Here is a 16791-nt window from a genome sequence, read left to right as displayed (position 1 = left end):
ACGCACAGTCGAAGAGATACCAGCAAATCCGTCTTTGGTTCAGATGCCCGCAGCTTCTCCTTGGCATTGTTTCCTGCTTTAATGTGCACACATCTGTATAATTTATTCAAGAACGCCGTACAGATGGGCAGGGACTTTTCCTGACAGGGGGCCCCTCTTGATCAGAACTGCTTTTGTCTGAACTTCAAAACTGTTCCCCTTTGATCAATCCACAGCAAGCAGGAGGCGGTGGAGAGCTCAAGCTGAGCACTAAAAACTATTTCTTATTTCTGCTCTGCAGTTTGAATAAATCTTGAGAAAGCGAGGATATGATGGTGGTGCTCGGGAAAGTGCAACAGATAAGAAAGCCACCTTATAGATGGGAGCTATGGAGCTCAACAAAGGCAATAAAGAAGTGTTTGCACGATGCTGCACAGAGGGGACAGATTAGAGCTAACCTCCTCGAGACAGAGAACAATGGCAGGAAAGGAGTGAGGACACAGCTTGCCATTCATTTTCTTTTGTAGCCTCAACACCTTCTCACCAAGAGTCTATATGTCATTTGTAAGATCTAAAAATATATATATATAAAAAATGAAAGCAACATGAATTCATCTGAACAAATTTATCCATGTGCAACTTTTCCAAAAATATTTCATTGGCAATATATTTTATCGTCCTTTTGTATAAAATGTACTCATATATAGTCGACTTTTCTTTAGTATTTATTTATTCTCTTCTCTTATTATTCCTACTATAGGGCCACCATATAATACACCCTGTGTTAGGAGTCGTTTGCAGCTGATTGAATATTCACAACATGAACTAGCTGGCTTCCCAGCCATCCCCCTTTCAGCCTAAACAGGTGGTTGATTCAGACCAGCGTCTCACCCAATGAGGCATCAACCTCATTATAAGTGCTTCTTTTTTTTTTTTCTTTTCCCACACAGCATCATTAAAAGCAATGTCCTGTCCTTTATGCGCCTCCCGGCTGTGAAACATTCATGAGAAGTTGCAAAAAGTTAATGGTTAAATGCTCTTAAGAATGATTAACACGCTGACACCTGCTGACACACGTGCTCCATCAAAAGTGGGATTTCCCCCAGTGAGTGTCATCACTATCAATTATTCAGTGAATGCCTGTGTGCATAACAGCCAACATGTTTTCAGAATGAGGGAATAAACAGCTTTTTTCGAGCATCTAATTAGATTCAAACAAAACTTGTAGTTGTTCAGTAAAGCTAAAATTCTGCATGTGCCTTTTTAGTCTTTAATGACAGAAAACTTTTTGCCCACGTGCTCATGAACGAACCCCATCATTAAACCGCGGTCCGTCCTTTCGTGCGAAGACTAAAGTGCAGGCTGACAGAGAAACAAACACCGTCGGCCGCTTACCTTCCTCAGCAGTTTGAGCACTTCGGCTGCTTGCTCCATCTTCTGCTCCCGGAGGAGCCTCTGGATGTCCCGGATCCACGCCACCCGCCGGACGTACGGGCTGTGGTTGGCTCTCCGCAGCATCCCCGGCAGCTTGTCGGACTTGAGCATCAAGGACGTAAACAAGAAGTCCCCGCCGCCCCTGCCTCCGCCACCTCTCTCGCCCTCTCCCGGGGTGTCATTCCTCGGGCGTCTCCTCTTGGACAATTTGCTGTCGAAATCGAGACTTCTCTGTCTGGTCAACTTGGAGCCCATCACTCCTGGGAGGATGTGTCGGTGGAGGTGGTGATGGTGGTGGTGGTGGTGAGAGGGATTTTGACAACATGCAGCCAAAACATCACACTCAACTTGCAGCGAGATGCGCAGAAATACTTCAGCCCTCAATTAAATTGTGTTTCAAAGTTTCAAGGCTGCTCTGAACTGCGAAGCATCATCATCATCAGCAACAGCAGCAGCAGCGGCGGCAGCGTGTGGCCGGGCTCGCCGTCGTCCCCTGCTTGCATCCGTCCATGCACTGCCTGAGCACTCTGGCATCCTTCGCTTTACTCAGAGCTGGTGCGCTCCTCAGCCAATCAGATCGTGATTCTCCGCACAGCCCGAGAGCGAGAGTCGTGTGGGAAACTGTTGGCAGCTTAGATTTCTTCCTCGACCCCGCATCATAACGCACAGGTTGTTTATGTGACACTGAGTCCATCAGAGAAAGTAGACCTGCTTAATCCTGTGTTATTATATGGCCTTATGTAACAATTTCATCATCTAGCAATATGCAATAAATGTGACAGACGGGTAGATGGATGGATAGATGGAGCTGCTATCTATGGACAATTAATATAAGCACCTAGATTATAAACACCTCTCTGACACTCTTGGCAGCATTTGGTAGCAATCTAGATTTTACAACAGCGGTGTTTATTGCACGGGTGTTGCTTTGGATTGCGTTACGTTTAAAAGATGTTCATATTGATTTGTCCACCCCCCTCGAGGATCTCTGGTTCCCAGGCTTTGATTGACTGTGCAGCCTGAAACCATTAACACTCGGTGGATGTGAGGAGCGTGCATGACTAAGATATTAAAGAACTTGGGGAAGTTTGTGCAATTTGTAGGGGGGGGGGGGGTTAGAGGGACAGTGGAGAGTACAGTCATGGCAGGTGAGTAGATGGAGGATGGGCGGTTTGCTGATGCCGAGGATTTACTCTAAAACTCCCCTGTTTATCCAGCAGCTATGCAGACTGCATAAGCTCAGGGTTTGGTTTGTCCATTAAATCAGGAGCAGTATTGATCAAGCGCAGGCAGATGGGCTGGTAGACAGATCCTGGAATAAATACTGAATGAAGACTGAAAAACATGACCCATATGTAGTCTGAATGGTAGCTTTAACGACAAATGGATTCAGAGACCAGCGGCTGACTGCTGGTTTAACTGCCTTGACGATGTGCGATGCACAGGTGTGGTTCAGGGTGTGGCAAAAGTACGTATGTTACAGGTGCAGACAGACTTGAAACCTCAACCAGAGAAGGCCTAAAACACTGCTTTTCAGACCCGTTTAGAGACTAAGTGAAACTTAATCATCCTTTTTGTTGTCAAAAATAAAGTATGTGGATTATTTTAAGTCCAAGATTTTTATCTTTAAAAGGGAAAAAAAGGTCTTCTAGGAAACATCAGATTCTCCTTCTGCTCTCATTGGCTGTGGGGGCCTGTTGGCATCTGTATTTGCAAACACACTTAATGAGCAGATAACTACATGGTAGCAGATGAATACAAATGTTGCTTTTCCTGACTTGGTGTAGTTAACCTCTCACCTTGCTGCAGTGATGTGTGAGTGCACTCCACAGTGTGTGTGTCAGTGCACTGTGACATCAGGCAAAACATGCCACCATAACCTGAACAACTGAACCTTCATTGATTTGATTTGCACATTCATTCATGAAAACCAGCAGAAAGAAGACAAAAAACGGAGCTCTTTGAGAATTTTCTGCAGGCACAGAAAGGTTGAAATCGGGGAGGCTAAAGCGCGACATGCTTGTATTGCTGCCTACTTCACCGTCATTGACACGGATGCATCTTGGTAACCAGCTAAAAGCATGGGGTGAAGCTCTCTGGTCAGCAAGGATGTTAGATGAGTCAGGGCCCGAGCTTTCAAACCTAATCCGCTGTCTGCCCTGTATAACATAACAGCTGCTCTTATATCACCAAACAACCCCCAGTGTGATTGAGCATAATAAGTCGTATCAGCTCCCTGTCACCGATTTCCGGCGTTTGCCTTCATGCCTGTTCGCCAACTTTCCTGCCGTTTCACATCCCACCTCCCCCCCTCTCAGGCGTCACCTCCCTGCTCTGTTTGAGCAGAGGCGTGAGAGAAACACATCCAACTACGTGATACACAAGAGGACTGGCTGAGAAGTTTAAAGCTGTGGGCTGCCGTCGTTTACTGTAACGCCTGACCTTGTCTCCAGACACATGCAGTGGATGATTTTGGTGGGGGAGCGGACAGCCGGGAGGACGCTCCAGGAGCGGATGTGCAGCAGGTTTTGTGATATTTAGTGCCACACATCCTCCCCCTGTTCTGCTTCTCGGTGCACAAGGGACACCGGTGTCACTCTTTGGTTTATGAGTCTGCAAACCTTTTAAATTCAGTGTGAATCACGGGCCTGCTGTGAGAATATCTGACTTTGTCTCTTACTCTAAGAGGTGGTGGGGATTTGTGGTGAGGTGGTCCTCCAAGCTACCAGTTAGACTCATAGCTCTCTGTTGATGTGTTCTAGTAGAAGAAGAAGAAGCACATATGATAAAGCTGCTGTCTGTGTGGTTGAAGGTGACTTTTTTGCATCACTCACAGGAAAACAAAACACTGAAAACAGTATTTTGTTGTGCGTTCACTGAACGAAGGAAGACTTGAGGAGAATACAGCATCATGCAGCCGCTGGATGAGCAGAACGAGTCCACAGTGCACAACTAAATGTGCTGGTCGAGCATTAAAATTATCAAACGCTGTACGCTTCAACGTATTATCTGTATGTGCAGAGAGCTTGTTCTGTATTTTTTCGTCAATGTAATAAAGCAAACTTTTCTCATTAATGTTTGTGGGCGGTGTGCAAGGCTGCGTTGGCCTGCTCATATGCATAAGTCTCAGTCCTGTGAAACAGAAGACGGTAATTGTCAAAAAAAATGACTCACTGATTTGTCATTTACATAAAAGAGTCTGATGGAGGTTAATCATGTTTTGTCAGGTCTTAGCTGCCCAGATGAGTGCAATATTGTCCTGCTGGTTCTGTTTGAAATGGAGCCATGTAACTAACCATGGATATTTGGTACAGCTGATGGGCTACAGCTGTGAAAACACAAACGTTACCATGTCTGTGTTATCACAGCTGTAACTAAATGTCCAGTGCAGGGACCAAATGACAAAATAGGCTGCATTTACAGAGACTCCTCGGATGGTGCTATCACCTTCAATTACAAGTGTTACAAATATTATTTTTTTTTGTATATTGAAAGCTATAATTTAGGAAGTGGAAAGAGTTTGCTGTAATATCAGGTTGCAGCAGCATTGCTTTTGTTAACCTGAACAACCTGCAACCAAGAACACAACCTTTTGAGATCAGGAATCAAATTCAAGGCCACCTGTCAGGGCTTTGTGTCTAATTGCACACACACCACTCCTCCTTGAGCACCACCAGGCCATCTGGAGCTTAAACAAAAGCAGGTTTTAGAGCACTTTGCTTATTTTTTTTTTTTTTTTTTCATTTTCTCTGTGTGAACCATTTTATCGGTGGTTACCTGGGATTACCGCCATTACCTGGGCTTGCTGACCCGGGGCCTCTGTGTTAAAGTTCAGAATCTGTTCTGTCCCTGTTGCCCTCCACCTATTGGCCTGCTGCTTATTGAACTGACCCTTCTCATCCAGCTCTGCACCCCTTCACACTGTCCCCCTGCAGTTTGTTCTCAGTGTTCTTTCCTCCACTCGTGGCAGATGTGATCTTCTCCCTCGCAGCCCTGAAAGCCTTCATTTTCCTGGTGAGGAGGCACTTTATTTAAAACTTTAAAAACGCATGAGCCGTCATGCCAAAGACAATATTTACGGTCCCTGCTTTTTGATTTTGTGAAAGTTTTGACTACCTGGAATCACATGTAATCTATTTGAAATGAGCCACAGGCAAGGTTAGGCTACTGTTAATATGTGTTGCAGATAAGTGTGAGTGCCAAGGCAGATAAAGAGCTATTCATGTGCTGAATTGTTTCCTCTTAGTTCCAGGGTCATGCAATTACTCCGTGGCATTTTAGCAAGTTATGTGAAGATTCAGCACAGGTGACTAATTATTTGACTGATACCTTGAATGTCGTCTGAAGTTGTTTGTCCTGTCGCTCTTTTTTTTTTCCTCCCCCTGGTAAAACAAGACAACAAGACATGTGTTTTATGATGGGGTGGGTTAAAGTTTAATGACTGTCACAGTTACATATTGAGAACCACAGTAAGACTATAAACCACCAACTGCTGCAGATCGAGGCAAACGCACACAGCGACCGGTTGCTGAGGCCCCTCGAGAATAATCAAGGTAAGACAGAAGATTGTTTTACGTGCCTGAAGGTTCACCTCCATCATCCAGGTGATACAATGTTGAATCCAAACCTGTGGGGAGGATTTGAAATGAACATTCTCCATGTGTCGCTTTCACCTAGCAAAATTTCCGTTTTGCTCCTAATTGCTGAAGTAACTCCGGACGCGGAGATGTGAAACCAGGCGAGGATTTTGTATAACTGGTCTGTGTGCCGTAACATTCAACAGTCGCTCTTGTGCTGTGTAAATATATCAATTCACTTGCCTGTTATGTAATGTGGTCTCATTCTTTTGACAGTCCACAGAATCTGCATGACAGCAGGCTTTAGGGTTTGGAGCAAATGGGAGGTATTATTAAGCTAAAACACTCAAGGCTTTTGCTTTTTCATTATCCTTATTGCCTGCTGAAAGCGCAGTCAGGAGGACACACTGACTCACAGTCAGAAGCTGGAGCTGTGTTACTTCAACACAACAGTTTGAAGGTTTATCGGCAAGTAGAGCTCTCAATACACACCTCAAAATCCCTCTCTCTTATTTCTGTTGGCTACATTATTCTAAAGGTACATTTTAATGCAGGTGTTTATTTGATCGATGGCGGTATTTAACTTTCTAACCTGTGTGTGACAGAGTAATGAAGTATTTTTCATCTCTATTCTATTCATCAAACTTTATGGGAGCGGGGACATTTAGACCAGGCATGTCAAACTCATTCCATAAAGGGCCGTGTGGCTGCAGGTTTTTGTTCCAACCAAGGAGGAGCACACCAGGCCAACCAATCAACATCAAGGAATCACTTATCAGCTAAAGACTGAGATCAGCTGATTAATTGATTCCAGCCAGGTGTGCTCCTCCTTGGTTGGAACAAAAACCTGCAGCCACACGGCCCTTTATGGAATGAGTTTGACATGCCTGATTTAGACGGTAAACTCAGTATAATGTTTGATATGAAGTAGCCTGAAGCCTCTTGTGCTGTGTCTTGTCGAGGTGTTTCCTCTTCGTCCTGTTTAGCAATGAAGTTTTAGGGATGTCGGCAGAGGTTGGGGTTGGTGTTGTATTGCAGACTCAGACCTCAATAAATAATGAGCTATTGCCAACAGGTCAGGTTTGATTCAGTTTACGACCAAGCTCCCATCAGCCTCAGCTTTACTTTTAGTCCCATTCATCGTGGATGCATCACTCAGCATTATGGTGCTGCTGCGTGCTAAATCCTTTGCTGGGATTTCGGCAGCTTGGTGTTTGAGTGACCTTGTTGTCTGTCGTGAAATAACCAGCTAGACTGAATATTAAGATGAACACAATTGTATTTGTTCATTCTATTTCATTACAGACACGTGGATTTCTACATTTGTTTGACGGAAACTCCACTGATTTTACACATCAAGGTCTGTTCACAGGTCTTCAGGATTGTATGTTAGAAGAGTTGTATAAAGCCTTTGGTGGCTGCAGAGGGAGATGCACAAAGTCTGGTAAATTGCCTCAAGTGATGTCACTTGAGTCAGCATCGGCTAGGGCTGAATACTACAAGTTTAAAAATGTAAAAAAAACCTCTTGTGGTAGTGGAGTTAGAGAGAAGTTAGCTCTCCAGACTTCTGTAACCCGCTCCCCATTTCTGCTTGAGGTTACATTAGCCTCTGCTAGCGTAACAGCCACAAATCTCTGATGAACTGCCTGCTGTCGTGTTGCATTGTGGGTAATGTAGGCGTCAGGTTTTGACAAAGAAGAACAATGCGTGGAAAAAAACAATACATATCTCTGATTATGCTGCATCAATTTTGTGTCAGTTAGTGTTGCAGGAGAGCAATGCTAAATTGGTGGTGTGCTCTTTTAAGCCATTTGACATGTTTTAGTAAAAGGCTGTTGCCTTGTTATATTAAAAACTATTCATCATTGACAAAAGTGACTCCGTCACCTTTCAGACAAGCAGCAAGCGCATATGAGTCGGTGAGTCAATGAAGTTCCCAGCTACCTTTTGCCTCACCTCCTCTGTTGACATTGTAGTTACTTACTTACTTGGATTTAAAATTATTCACCTGTTGGCACAAGCTGTAACTGAACATAGACGCAACTGTCTGGAAACAGACACTGTTAAGCTTCAACCTTGTTCGAAATCATTGGGTTTACAGCTTGGTTTTCCTTGTTTCTGATATAACATAGTGAGGCTTATAATACAAATAATGTTCTTCTCTTCACAGGCATTGAAGTATTAATTGTTCCAGGGCTATAAATATGGCAAAGAAGACAATAATTATTGCACTGGCAATACTGCTGTTGGCAGCTGTCGCCACTTTTGTGGGTGTCTTCTTCGGCGTGGGGAGAAGGGAGCATCCGAGTGACCAGGTGTACTGGAAGGCAGCTGTGGCAGCAGATGCCGGGGAGTGTTCGGTGGTCGGCAGGTGAGGGCTCACACACTAAAACACCTTTCGGGATAGGCATGTTGCTGTGCTGTAAACAGAAATGCATCCATGCCCGTGCACATGCACACACGACTTAAGCAGACAGACAAATCCCTGTGCACCTGCTTTATTTAATTTATTTATGTCTTTGCCAACACAGGGTCTTAAGATCTTAAGTGCAAAAACTAATCCTCCACCTCTTCCCTCCCTTGGTGTGTTTTAATTAATTTTACCACAGAGACATGCTGATGAAAGGGGGGTCTGCAGTAGATGCCTCTATAGCTGCTTTACTGTGCGTGGGACTTATGAACGCCCACAGCATGGGCATCGGAGGGGGCCTTTTCTTCACCATCTACAACGCAACAACTGGTACACCTTTACTCCAACATACGTCCCCACCACCAAAGACCTCTGTTGTTTTTCCCTGCTGACACAACAAACCCATGCAGCTAAATGCATTTCCTCATTTGTGACTCATACACAGGGGTGGTTGAGACCATTGATGCCAGGGAGACGGCACCACGCAAAGCGACAGAGAACATGTTTGGGAACAGCACAGATTTATCCCAGAGAGGTAATGTTTAACCAGCGCTATCAGACATGTAAATGCATAAAGAGAAGCCATAGCTCACAGTATTATGAAAGAGGATGACCTTGTGATAGTGAGATTAGATTGTGTATTCTCTGAGAGCTGTGACGGACTCTAAGTTGGGGAATAAAAACACAATTAAAGTTAGATAACAAATCCCATAGCAGAGCCAGTGCCCTAAAGTAATGTCTGAATAACTTATGAGGTGGTGATATAAGTCTTTGCTTCCTTGGTTTCCACGGCTGGTAGGAGGGCTGTCTATCGCTGTACCAGGAGAGATCCGAGGTTACGAGATGGCACACCAACGACATGGCAAGCTGCCTTGGAAAGACTTGTTCCAGCCGAGCATTGATCTTGCACTGAAAGGTTTTCCTTTGGGCAAGGCACTCGCGGCTGCTCTGTCCCTGCGCAGGTCAATCATCATCAATGACGAAGCCCTGTGGTGAGAGGCATCAACCAAAGGAGCATAGAGCCGATTGCTTGAAAGCAACTTAAACATGCCCATGACCATCTGAAATGATATTTTCCCTCTATTTCAGTGAAGTGTTTTGTGGGGAAAACGGTGACATCCTCAAAGAAAACGACACCATCAAATTTCCCAAGCTTGCAGAAACTTATAGGAAAATAGCCGAAGAGGGTCCTGATGCTTTCTACGAGGGGCAACTGGCTCAGAACCTCGTGCAAGATATTCAGGCAGCAGGTAGTGTTTTTTTTTCTTGCTTTATTTGAACTCAGAAAGTCAATGAGCAGGGACTGTATAACCAGTCTGAAGTCACATATCTCATTGTTTATAGAAAAGCTGCTCCCATTCCTCATCAGGAAAACTGCAATTACTCTGTTTAAATGAATAGACTCAGCAAAATGATGAACGGGCCTTCTATAAATAGCAACAGAAAGTTTCCACTTTTGTCATTTAATAGTAGAGAACTTGCAAAATGAAGCCATTTATTTACTTTACAATCCAAACAGCAGATTAGACCATGTTTCTGTACCCACGGAGCACATTAATGCCACATTAATGAAGCACATTATCAGTATAATCATTATTGCCACAATCATTTTCACGAAAAGCCATTTGCTAAAAAGTCTTCAGGACATCTAATAAAATATACCAACATGCACCTCTCTGTGCGCATCTAATTTCTATGCTAAGGAGGATTTATATTTCCCATTCTGTCCAAGTGTGCATTCACAGTGTGTGTCAATCCGTGTTTAGGCGGCATCATCACAATGGAGGATCTGAGGGATTATGTGCCTGTCTTGGATGAGAAACCTTTAAGAGTGAATGTGGGGGAGTACACTATGGCTGTGCCCAATGCCCCCGCTAGCGGCCCTGTGCTCTCGCTGATATTAAACATCTTGAAGGGTAAGCCTTGATGCTTTGTCCAAAAACAACCCGAGTGGGAGAGAATGTGCTTTAATGTGAGCTGCTTTCACTTTGCCAGTCACTCTTTCAGAAAGGACTCCACTGTGAGCAGCATGTTGATCCACTGTACAGTAAGCCTGCTCCTAAAATAAAAAGCTTCGTTGACTTTAAGTTACCTAAGACTGTCTTGAACTACTTTCTACAACACAGATCCACATTTGGAATGTGGATCTGTGTTCTACAAAGTAAAAACATGCACTGTTCTAACAGCCCATATATCATTCAACATGATATGCATGTAATGTTGTCGTTGTTAGTCATAGTCTTCCAATGAGAAACAGTTTTTTTTTTGGAAACATGCAAAAAAAATAGAGAAAAATGAATTTAAAAAAATACTGACATCTCAGAAAAATAAAGTGCAAATAAAAGGTGTCACTCCTCAGGACTGAGCCTGTCCTACCACACTGGTATCCACACTGTGATCCTGTTGACCCAAGAGCCTCCGTGCAGCATGGCGGTGTTGCGGGTTGCCCTTGAACCAAGGGCCTCCACGTGGCAGCAGCGGTGGTGTGGAATCACAGTGAAACTGAAGAAGTCGCCCCTCACAAAAAAAAACAAAAAAACCCCCCAGCTTTTTTCAGTGTCCATTAAACAATATAGCTCCAACAAAATGAAATAAATAACAGAAACTACGAACATATGCAGCAACACATCATTTTAACATCAGCTACGGCAACAGCTACGGAGCCGCGCTGGGCATTACTACTAGGCTGCAACGGAGCTAGCGCTCGTTAACTGCTCCTTAACTCGCTACCCGTTTATCACGGTAATGCACATTAATAGCATATCGTCATCACATCATCACAAAAACACATCTCAGTATCATTAAACTATGTTAGCTATTCTGACTGGTTTTTCTTTTCCGATATGAAAGTAGGATGACACCGCTAACAGAGCTAACAGGCCGCTAACTCACCAGAATAGTCCAGAAAATCGGGAAACACTCGTCCGAATTGCTCCCGTGATCAAGTTCACTTCTACCAGGTGCTACCTGGTAAGGTTACTTCACACTCCGTTTCTAACAACTGTTAAATCACACTTCAACACAAAATAGTATCGCATTTAGTCACCAAAGAGGACTCTTTGCTCTGCAACTGCACAAGTTTTTTCTTCGTTTCTCCTCTTTTCGTCCCTCAATTCACACACACACGGAGAGCTGCAGGTGATGTTTTCAGGTAAGCTCAGAAATGTCACACCTGGCGAGAAACAACTATGATGCAGTCAAAGGGTTTTGGAAATTGCAGTGCAATAATTTTAACAGGGTTACACATATATTTCCCAAAATGTTCCTTTTGCATTGATGTGATGAATCAGAAAAACCTGATATGACTGTAACAGTCATGTTGGTCTTCACTGACGGACACATGTAATTCTCTAGTCATGGATACTTGTTGACTCTAGAAGGTGATGCCTCATGAAGCCATAAAGCAACAACTTACTTAAGCAATATCAAGCTTACATTTAACTTTCTCCAGTTTGTAAAGACCCTGGAGGAGCTTGTGTTTAACAGACGTAATTAAGATGCTAAGATAACTGCTGGCTGCGTGCTTTGTTGCCATGTTGCTAAGAAAATCTTTGCCACCTTGCTTTGTCATCATGTTCACATATAATCGCGTACACCACAGCCTGTTTTAAACTTCTCTATGTGGACTGGCCTTTGCAGAAAACCCAAACTGTCCACCGTCTCTCTGCTATTTTTCAGTACAGTGACAGTGTCTGCCTCTCAGGAGCAGATGAGAAACTTCCCTCTGAAGTAATTAATCTCTCTGAACCTTTCCTTTCCTCTGCCTGGCCACCCACACACTGCGGCCCCCCTGCCTCACACGCTAACACTAATCTAACCAATTTACCTCTAATTGGACACAGTCGAGCGGTGGAGGCTTCACGCACACATTTCAGCCGCTGCCCAAAACTTTCATCCTGCTGATTTACTGTGACTCTCGCCTCTGTCCGACAGCTGAAACCCATCAAACCGAAACTCTCCGGTTCCCTCGCCTTTCCTCCTGTTTCCCCGTCAGCTCAGACTAATACCCGCGGTCTGCTCACAGCAGCTTTCAGACTAAACAAAAAGCACAGGAAGTGGCAGGCTCAAGCCCATTTTAGCTGTCGCCTACCTGAACAGCTGTCTGAATGAAGAAAGATGAGCAAGGCTGTAAGGTTCGAATTGAGTTGCTGATGATTGTTGTATTTCCTGCAGGGTACAGCTTCACCTCAGATAGCGTGGCAAGCGAGGAGAAAAAGATCCTCACCTACCATCGCATCGTGGAGGCTTTTCGTTTTGCTTATGCAAAGAGGACCTTGCTTGGAGATCCGAAGTTCCTCAACATTACAGATGTAAGGTCGTGGTCGCTGCTTAAGGGGAACGTCAAGGCGTTGGTTTTAGTTTCAGGGGAATCACACTATTTTTGTGCTTCACACCTGGAAAAAAACTTCTGCCAAGCTTTACCCTTCATACTTTGTACTTGTCAGTATTCCTTTAATGTGCTTGGAGGTGGCAGAGTGCTACCACTAGATGTTTGAGATGTGCCAATCTCAAACGATAATAAATGTTTTCATGTGCACAAGCAAAGCGCAGAGGTAAAAGAGTAACAACGACAGGCGCAGTTTTGCTGCAGGTTAAAAGTTTTCTAGACTGTTTCACCTTTGACCACATCCAGCTTAAGTGAGGGGTGTTGTCATAACTGTGCTCCTGTTATCACACCCAGCAGTGATGTCATGGTGTGTTGGACTACACCTGTGTGTCACTGCAGCCAGGTGAATTGTTAAACTGCTGGGAAGATTAAGTTAAATAATGAAGAAGTGAACATGTCCTGTCTAATGCGCCAAGTCAGTCTTGATTTTTTTAAATATTAAACCACAGTCGTTCCCTAACCTTAACCAAGTGACTGGACTGTCTCGATCATATGCTGTGCAAAAATGAAGCCAAATTATCAAAGATACGGCTTTGCCATCTTACACTGACACCGCCGGAGTCTGCGGAGTAATGATTGGGGTGTAGAGGTTGCGCCCTTGCAACGCCCAACTCAACAACCCCTTTAGCATCAAAGGACTCAAACCTATCACCATGATCAGTACTACCTAAAATGACAGAAACCATCTGTGAAAAATGCATTTGGTGTGTACTTTAATTTTTTAGTTTGGCCGATATTGCAGGCAGCCACCAGGGAGCGATCAAAGTGTTTCGGTTTCGGTTTTGAGGAGCTGTCATACTGTATCCTCACATACAGTCAATATTCTGAATACAACCATAAAGAGATAAATTCAGCTGCTCTGAGAGGAAATTATAATGCAAGGCCGGATGGAAAAAATGAAGAAATATTATTTTGAATGAATCATGAATCAATGACACTAAACAATGCTTTTCACCTGAATGTTTGGTATATGAATTATTTTCATGTCCCACTTTCTCTTCTAAAGCTCATCGCCAACATGACTTCGAGTTTCTACGGCGATGGCCTCCGCGAAAAGATCACAGACAACACCACACATCACATGAACTATTACGAGCCAGAGTTCTACCTGCCTGAAAACCACGGGACCTCACACCTCTCCATAGTAGCAGAGGACGGGAGCGCCGTGGCCGCCACCAGCACCATCAACCAATAGTACGGCCTCCCGACTGACCGAGACAAATATTCTTACCAATGTTAGCCAGTCGGTCTTGTGCCTGTAACTCCCCTGATGTCTTAACAGCTGATGTTTTCCTGCAGTTTGGGCTCCAAAGTCATGTCAAAATCAACGGGGATACTTCTCAACAACGAGATGGACGACTTTAGCTCCCCGCTCATCACGAACGGCTTTGAAGTGCCTCCTTCACCGAACAACTTCATCAGGCCAGGTTATATTAAGACCAGCACACACATGAACACACACACACTGAAACACTCTCGAGGATTCTTAGACCAGTAAAACTGTAAAAATAGATTGGCTGTTCAACATTAGGCTGATTGAAGGTCAACCTGTCCTTCTAGACACGATGCATTATGTTTTGTTTTTGTGCAATAATGCTAAAATATCTCATATTTCATTGTTTTACAACATGGAATCAAGGTAGTTTTAGCGTGGATTTTACAAAGTGATAAATTAGATGTAAAATGTGACTCTGTCCTCGTCTAATGTTCCATCATTAGAACACACACATGGCTAACAGAGACCAATAAAGACCCAAGGCTACTTTTTCACTCTTTACTGGGTTCTGTTCGGTCTAATTGAACAAGAACTGAAACAAAGTACTACTGTTAGATTAAAGCATTCCAATTGTATATTTGAATACTGCTATTCTTACAGTGCTCTATTCTGTACTACTGCTACTATACTTGCAGTACTATGTAAAGATAAAGTAAGACTTGATTAATCCCCAGCCTGGGAAATTTGGGTGTAACAAGCAGCAGGCAATAGCAGTAGATAAATAACAACATTATAGAGAAATGCAAAATACAAAATAAAAGCTGACTATAAATATGTACATTTTATACAAGGAACTATAAAACATATGTTAAAAATATATATTGCTGGAAAGAACAATAAAAAAAATTGCCATAAAAAATATACTGCCAAAAATTGTGTAGAATATTCAGTTTTAACAGAAATTGCACATAAATATAGATAATATATATCTGATAATAATAATATAATTACACTATTGCACAGTAATAAATATATATGTAGAATACCAGTATATATGTATAGGTGCAGTACTTAAAGACAGTGAAAAAGTAATATTGAACAAGGTAATTTGTATATAATAATAAATCACACATCAGTGCAAAAGCAGTCTGAATATGGGCCCAGTGCTCCATTAAGCAATGCTTGATTTCCTTCCAAGCATATATATCAGTATCTTTCCCACTATAAACAATACTGTATGATGGTGCATTTAAAGGTATATAAACAAACAATAACCAAACCAAATACTAAAATATTTGCAGCCGACATGTGAAGCTGGTTAATTTACAAACCCTGTTGGGCCTGCAACAGTTCAACAGCTAAAAAACAGCATGATTCGATCAAATGAGCCTTGCAAATTTGTTGCACACAAGGTATTATGTCCATGCAGTCAATATTTACATGCATATATAATCCAAACTTCTCTGTATATTCACACACAAGAAGCATCGTTAAATCACTTTGATTCAATGTTGTGAGATTATGAAAGCAGAATGGGGGTAAATACTTTAAAGACATGCTCGTTTCATCATTATTCATTAATGTAAACTACCATGAATTATTGTTTAAAGGAAAAAGGCCGATGTCGTCTATGTGTCCAACCATAATCTTTGACAAAAACAACAAAGTAAAGATGGTGGTCGGAGGCTCAGGGGGAACGAAAATCACAACTTCTATCGCTCAGGTAAGACACAAACCACAGTGAAGAGTTAACACAGCTGTTTTAAGTATCAAATGTACTAACGTTAAGTATAGTAACTAGTTAGTTACTTCTTGGCTGTTATTGCTGGCTGAAATGTTTGCTTTTTGTAGGTGATTCTGAATGCACTGTTCTTCAACTACGATCTGGAAAAAGCTGTGATAGATCCAAGACTCCACAACCAGCTGAGTCCCAACGCCACTGTAGCAGAGCATGACTTTGACAAAGTGAGTGTCACCATCAGCAAACAGTACTGATATATGTGACTAATAGCAGGGTGGCGTGGCATGGAAGGAGGCAATCCTTCAACCGAAAGTCCACCAAGCCCCAACACCTCAGTCATAACCAGCACCAGGGGCACCGCTCGTTATATTTACCTTCACGGATGTGGGGCGAGGAGACAAATATTTCAGCACTTGCACAGTAATACTCTAATTTGAGGTCTGGGGCATATCATCTTTTGGGTATATATATGTAGATACACTCTTTCTACTCTCTACTACTTAGATAAGCAGGTTTTTCTAAGCATTCACATCCGTTCTTTACTTTGCACGGAGTCTGCATGTCTTTATTTATGCTCCTGTCGACAGAACATCCTGGACGGCTTGGCGTTAAAGAACCACGAGATAGATGTCCTCAAATCGACGGGGGCGGTGGTGCAGGCGGTGCTTCGTCAGGATGAGGGACTCCAAGCTAAGTCAGATCCTCGGAAGTGGGCGTACGCCGCAGGGTACTGAGGTCACAAACACATCTCTGATTATGCACGGAGACTGCAGCTGCGTGAACCTTGACACCAGTGGCACCAGCTGAGAGACTAGAGACTCCATAAAGAACCAGGAACTGTCTTGGCCACTCATTGCTCTCTCATTAAGTTAGACTAACATTCATGTACTTCATAACAGGCCACTAAGATAGCAGAATGTTGACTTCTTGTTCGTTACGACCTTGAAAACAGAGCGAATTCTGAATCTCTCACTTCAAATGCTTTTATATGTCCTGTCATCATTTCATGGAAGTAAGAAATATAAGACGCTGGATACTGTTTGAGGA

General features: G+C 43.2%; 2 protein-coding genes across 2 annotated transcripts in view; one reads left to right on the top strand and one right to left on the bottom strand.

Moving 5' to 3' along the window:
- The window catches only part of lrrc75bb (leucine rich repeat containing 75Bb), a 31798-nt gene extending 30130 nt beyond the window's left edge, over window positions 1–1668 (bottom strand). Inside the window, exon 1 of the mRNA XM_041960666.1 lies at window positions 1375–1668. Within this exon, the coding sequence (XP_041816600.1) occupies window positions 1375–1668 (294 nt within the window). The remainder of the gene's footprint in view (window positions 1–1374) is intronic.
- Window positions 1669–8194: 6526 nt separating this feature from the next.
- On the top strand, window positions 8195–16478 carry ggt1b (gamma-glutamyltransferase 1b). Its single transcript, XM_041960586.1, has 12 exons — window positions 8195–8361; window positions 8600–8730; window positions 8846–8935; window positions 9200–9392; window positions 9490–9650; window positions 10167–10316; window positions 12574–12710; window positions 13794–13981; window positions 14087–14214; window positions 15614–15726; window positions 15855–15968; window positions 16332–16478. The coding sequence occupies exons 1-12, from the start codon at window positions 8195–8197 to the stop codon at window positions 16476–16478; spliced, it is 1719 nt and encodes a 572-aa protein (XP_041816520.1).
- Window positions 16479–16791: the final 313 nt, after the last annotated feature.

The sequence above is a fragment of the Chelmon rostratus genome, chromosome 19 (genome assembly GCF_017976325.1).
Source record: "Chelmon rostratus isolate fCheRos1 chromosome 19, fCheRos1.pri, whole genome shotgun sequence".
Taxonomy (NCBI): Eukaryota; Metazoa; Chordata; class Actinopteri; order Chaetodontiformes; family Chaetodontidae; genus Chelmon; species Chelmon rostratus.
Note: the sequence above shows the minus strand (reverse complement) of the source record. Positions and strands in the feature narration are given on the sequence as shown.

Excerpts from the sequence above, each read along its gene's own strand:
- ggt1b (XM_041960586.1), top strand. The coding sequence starts at position 8,195 with ATGGCAAAGAAGACAATAATTATTGCACTGGCAATACTGCTGTTGGCA. Across the intron at positions 8,936-9,199 it reads CACAGATTTATCCCAGAGAG|GAGGGCTGTCTATCGCTGTA; the intron begins GTAATGTTTAAC and ends CACGGCTGGTAG. Across the intron at positions 12,711-13,793 it reads AGTTCCTCAACATTACAGAT|CTCATCGCCAACATGACTTC; the intron begins GTAAGGTCGTGG and ends TCTCTTCTAAAG.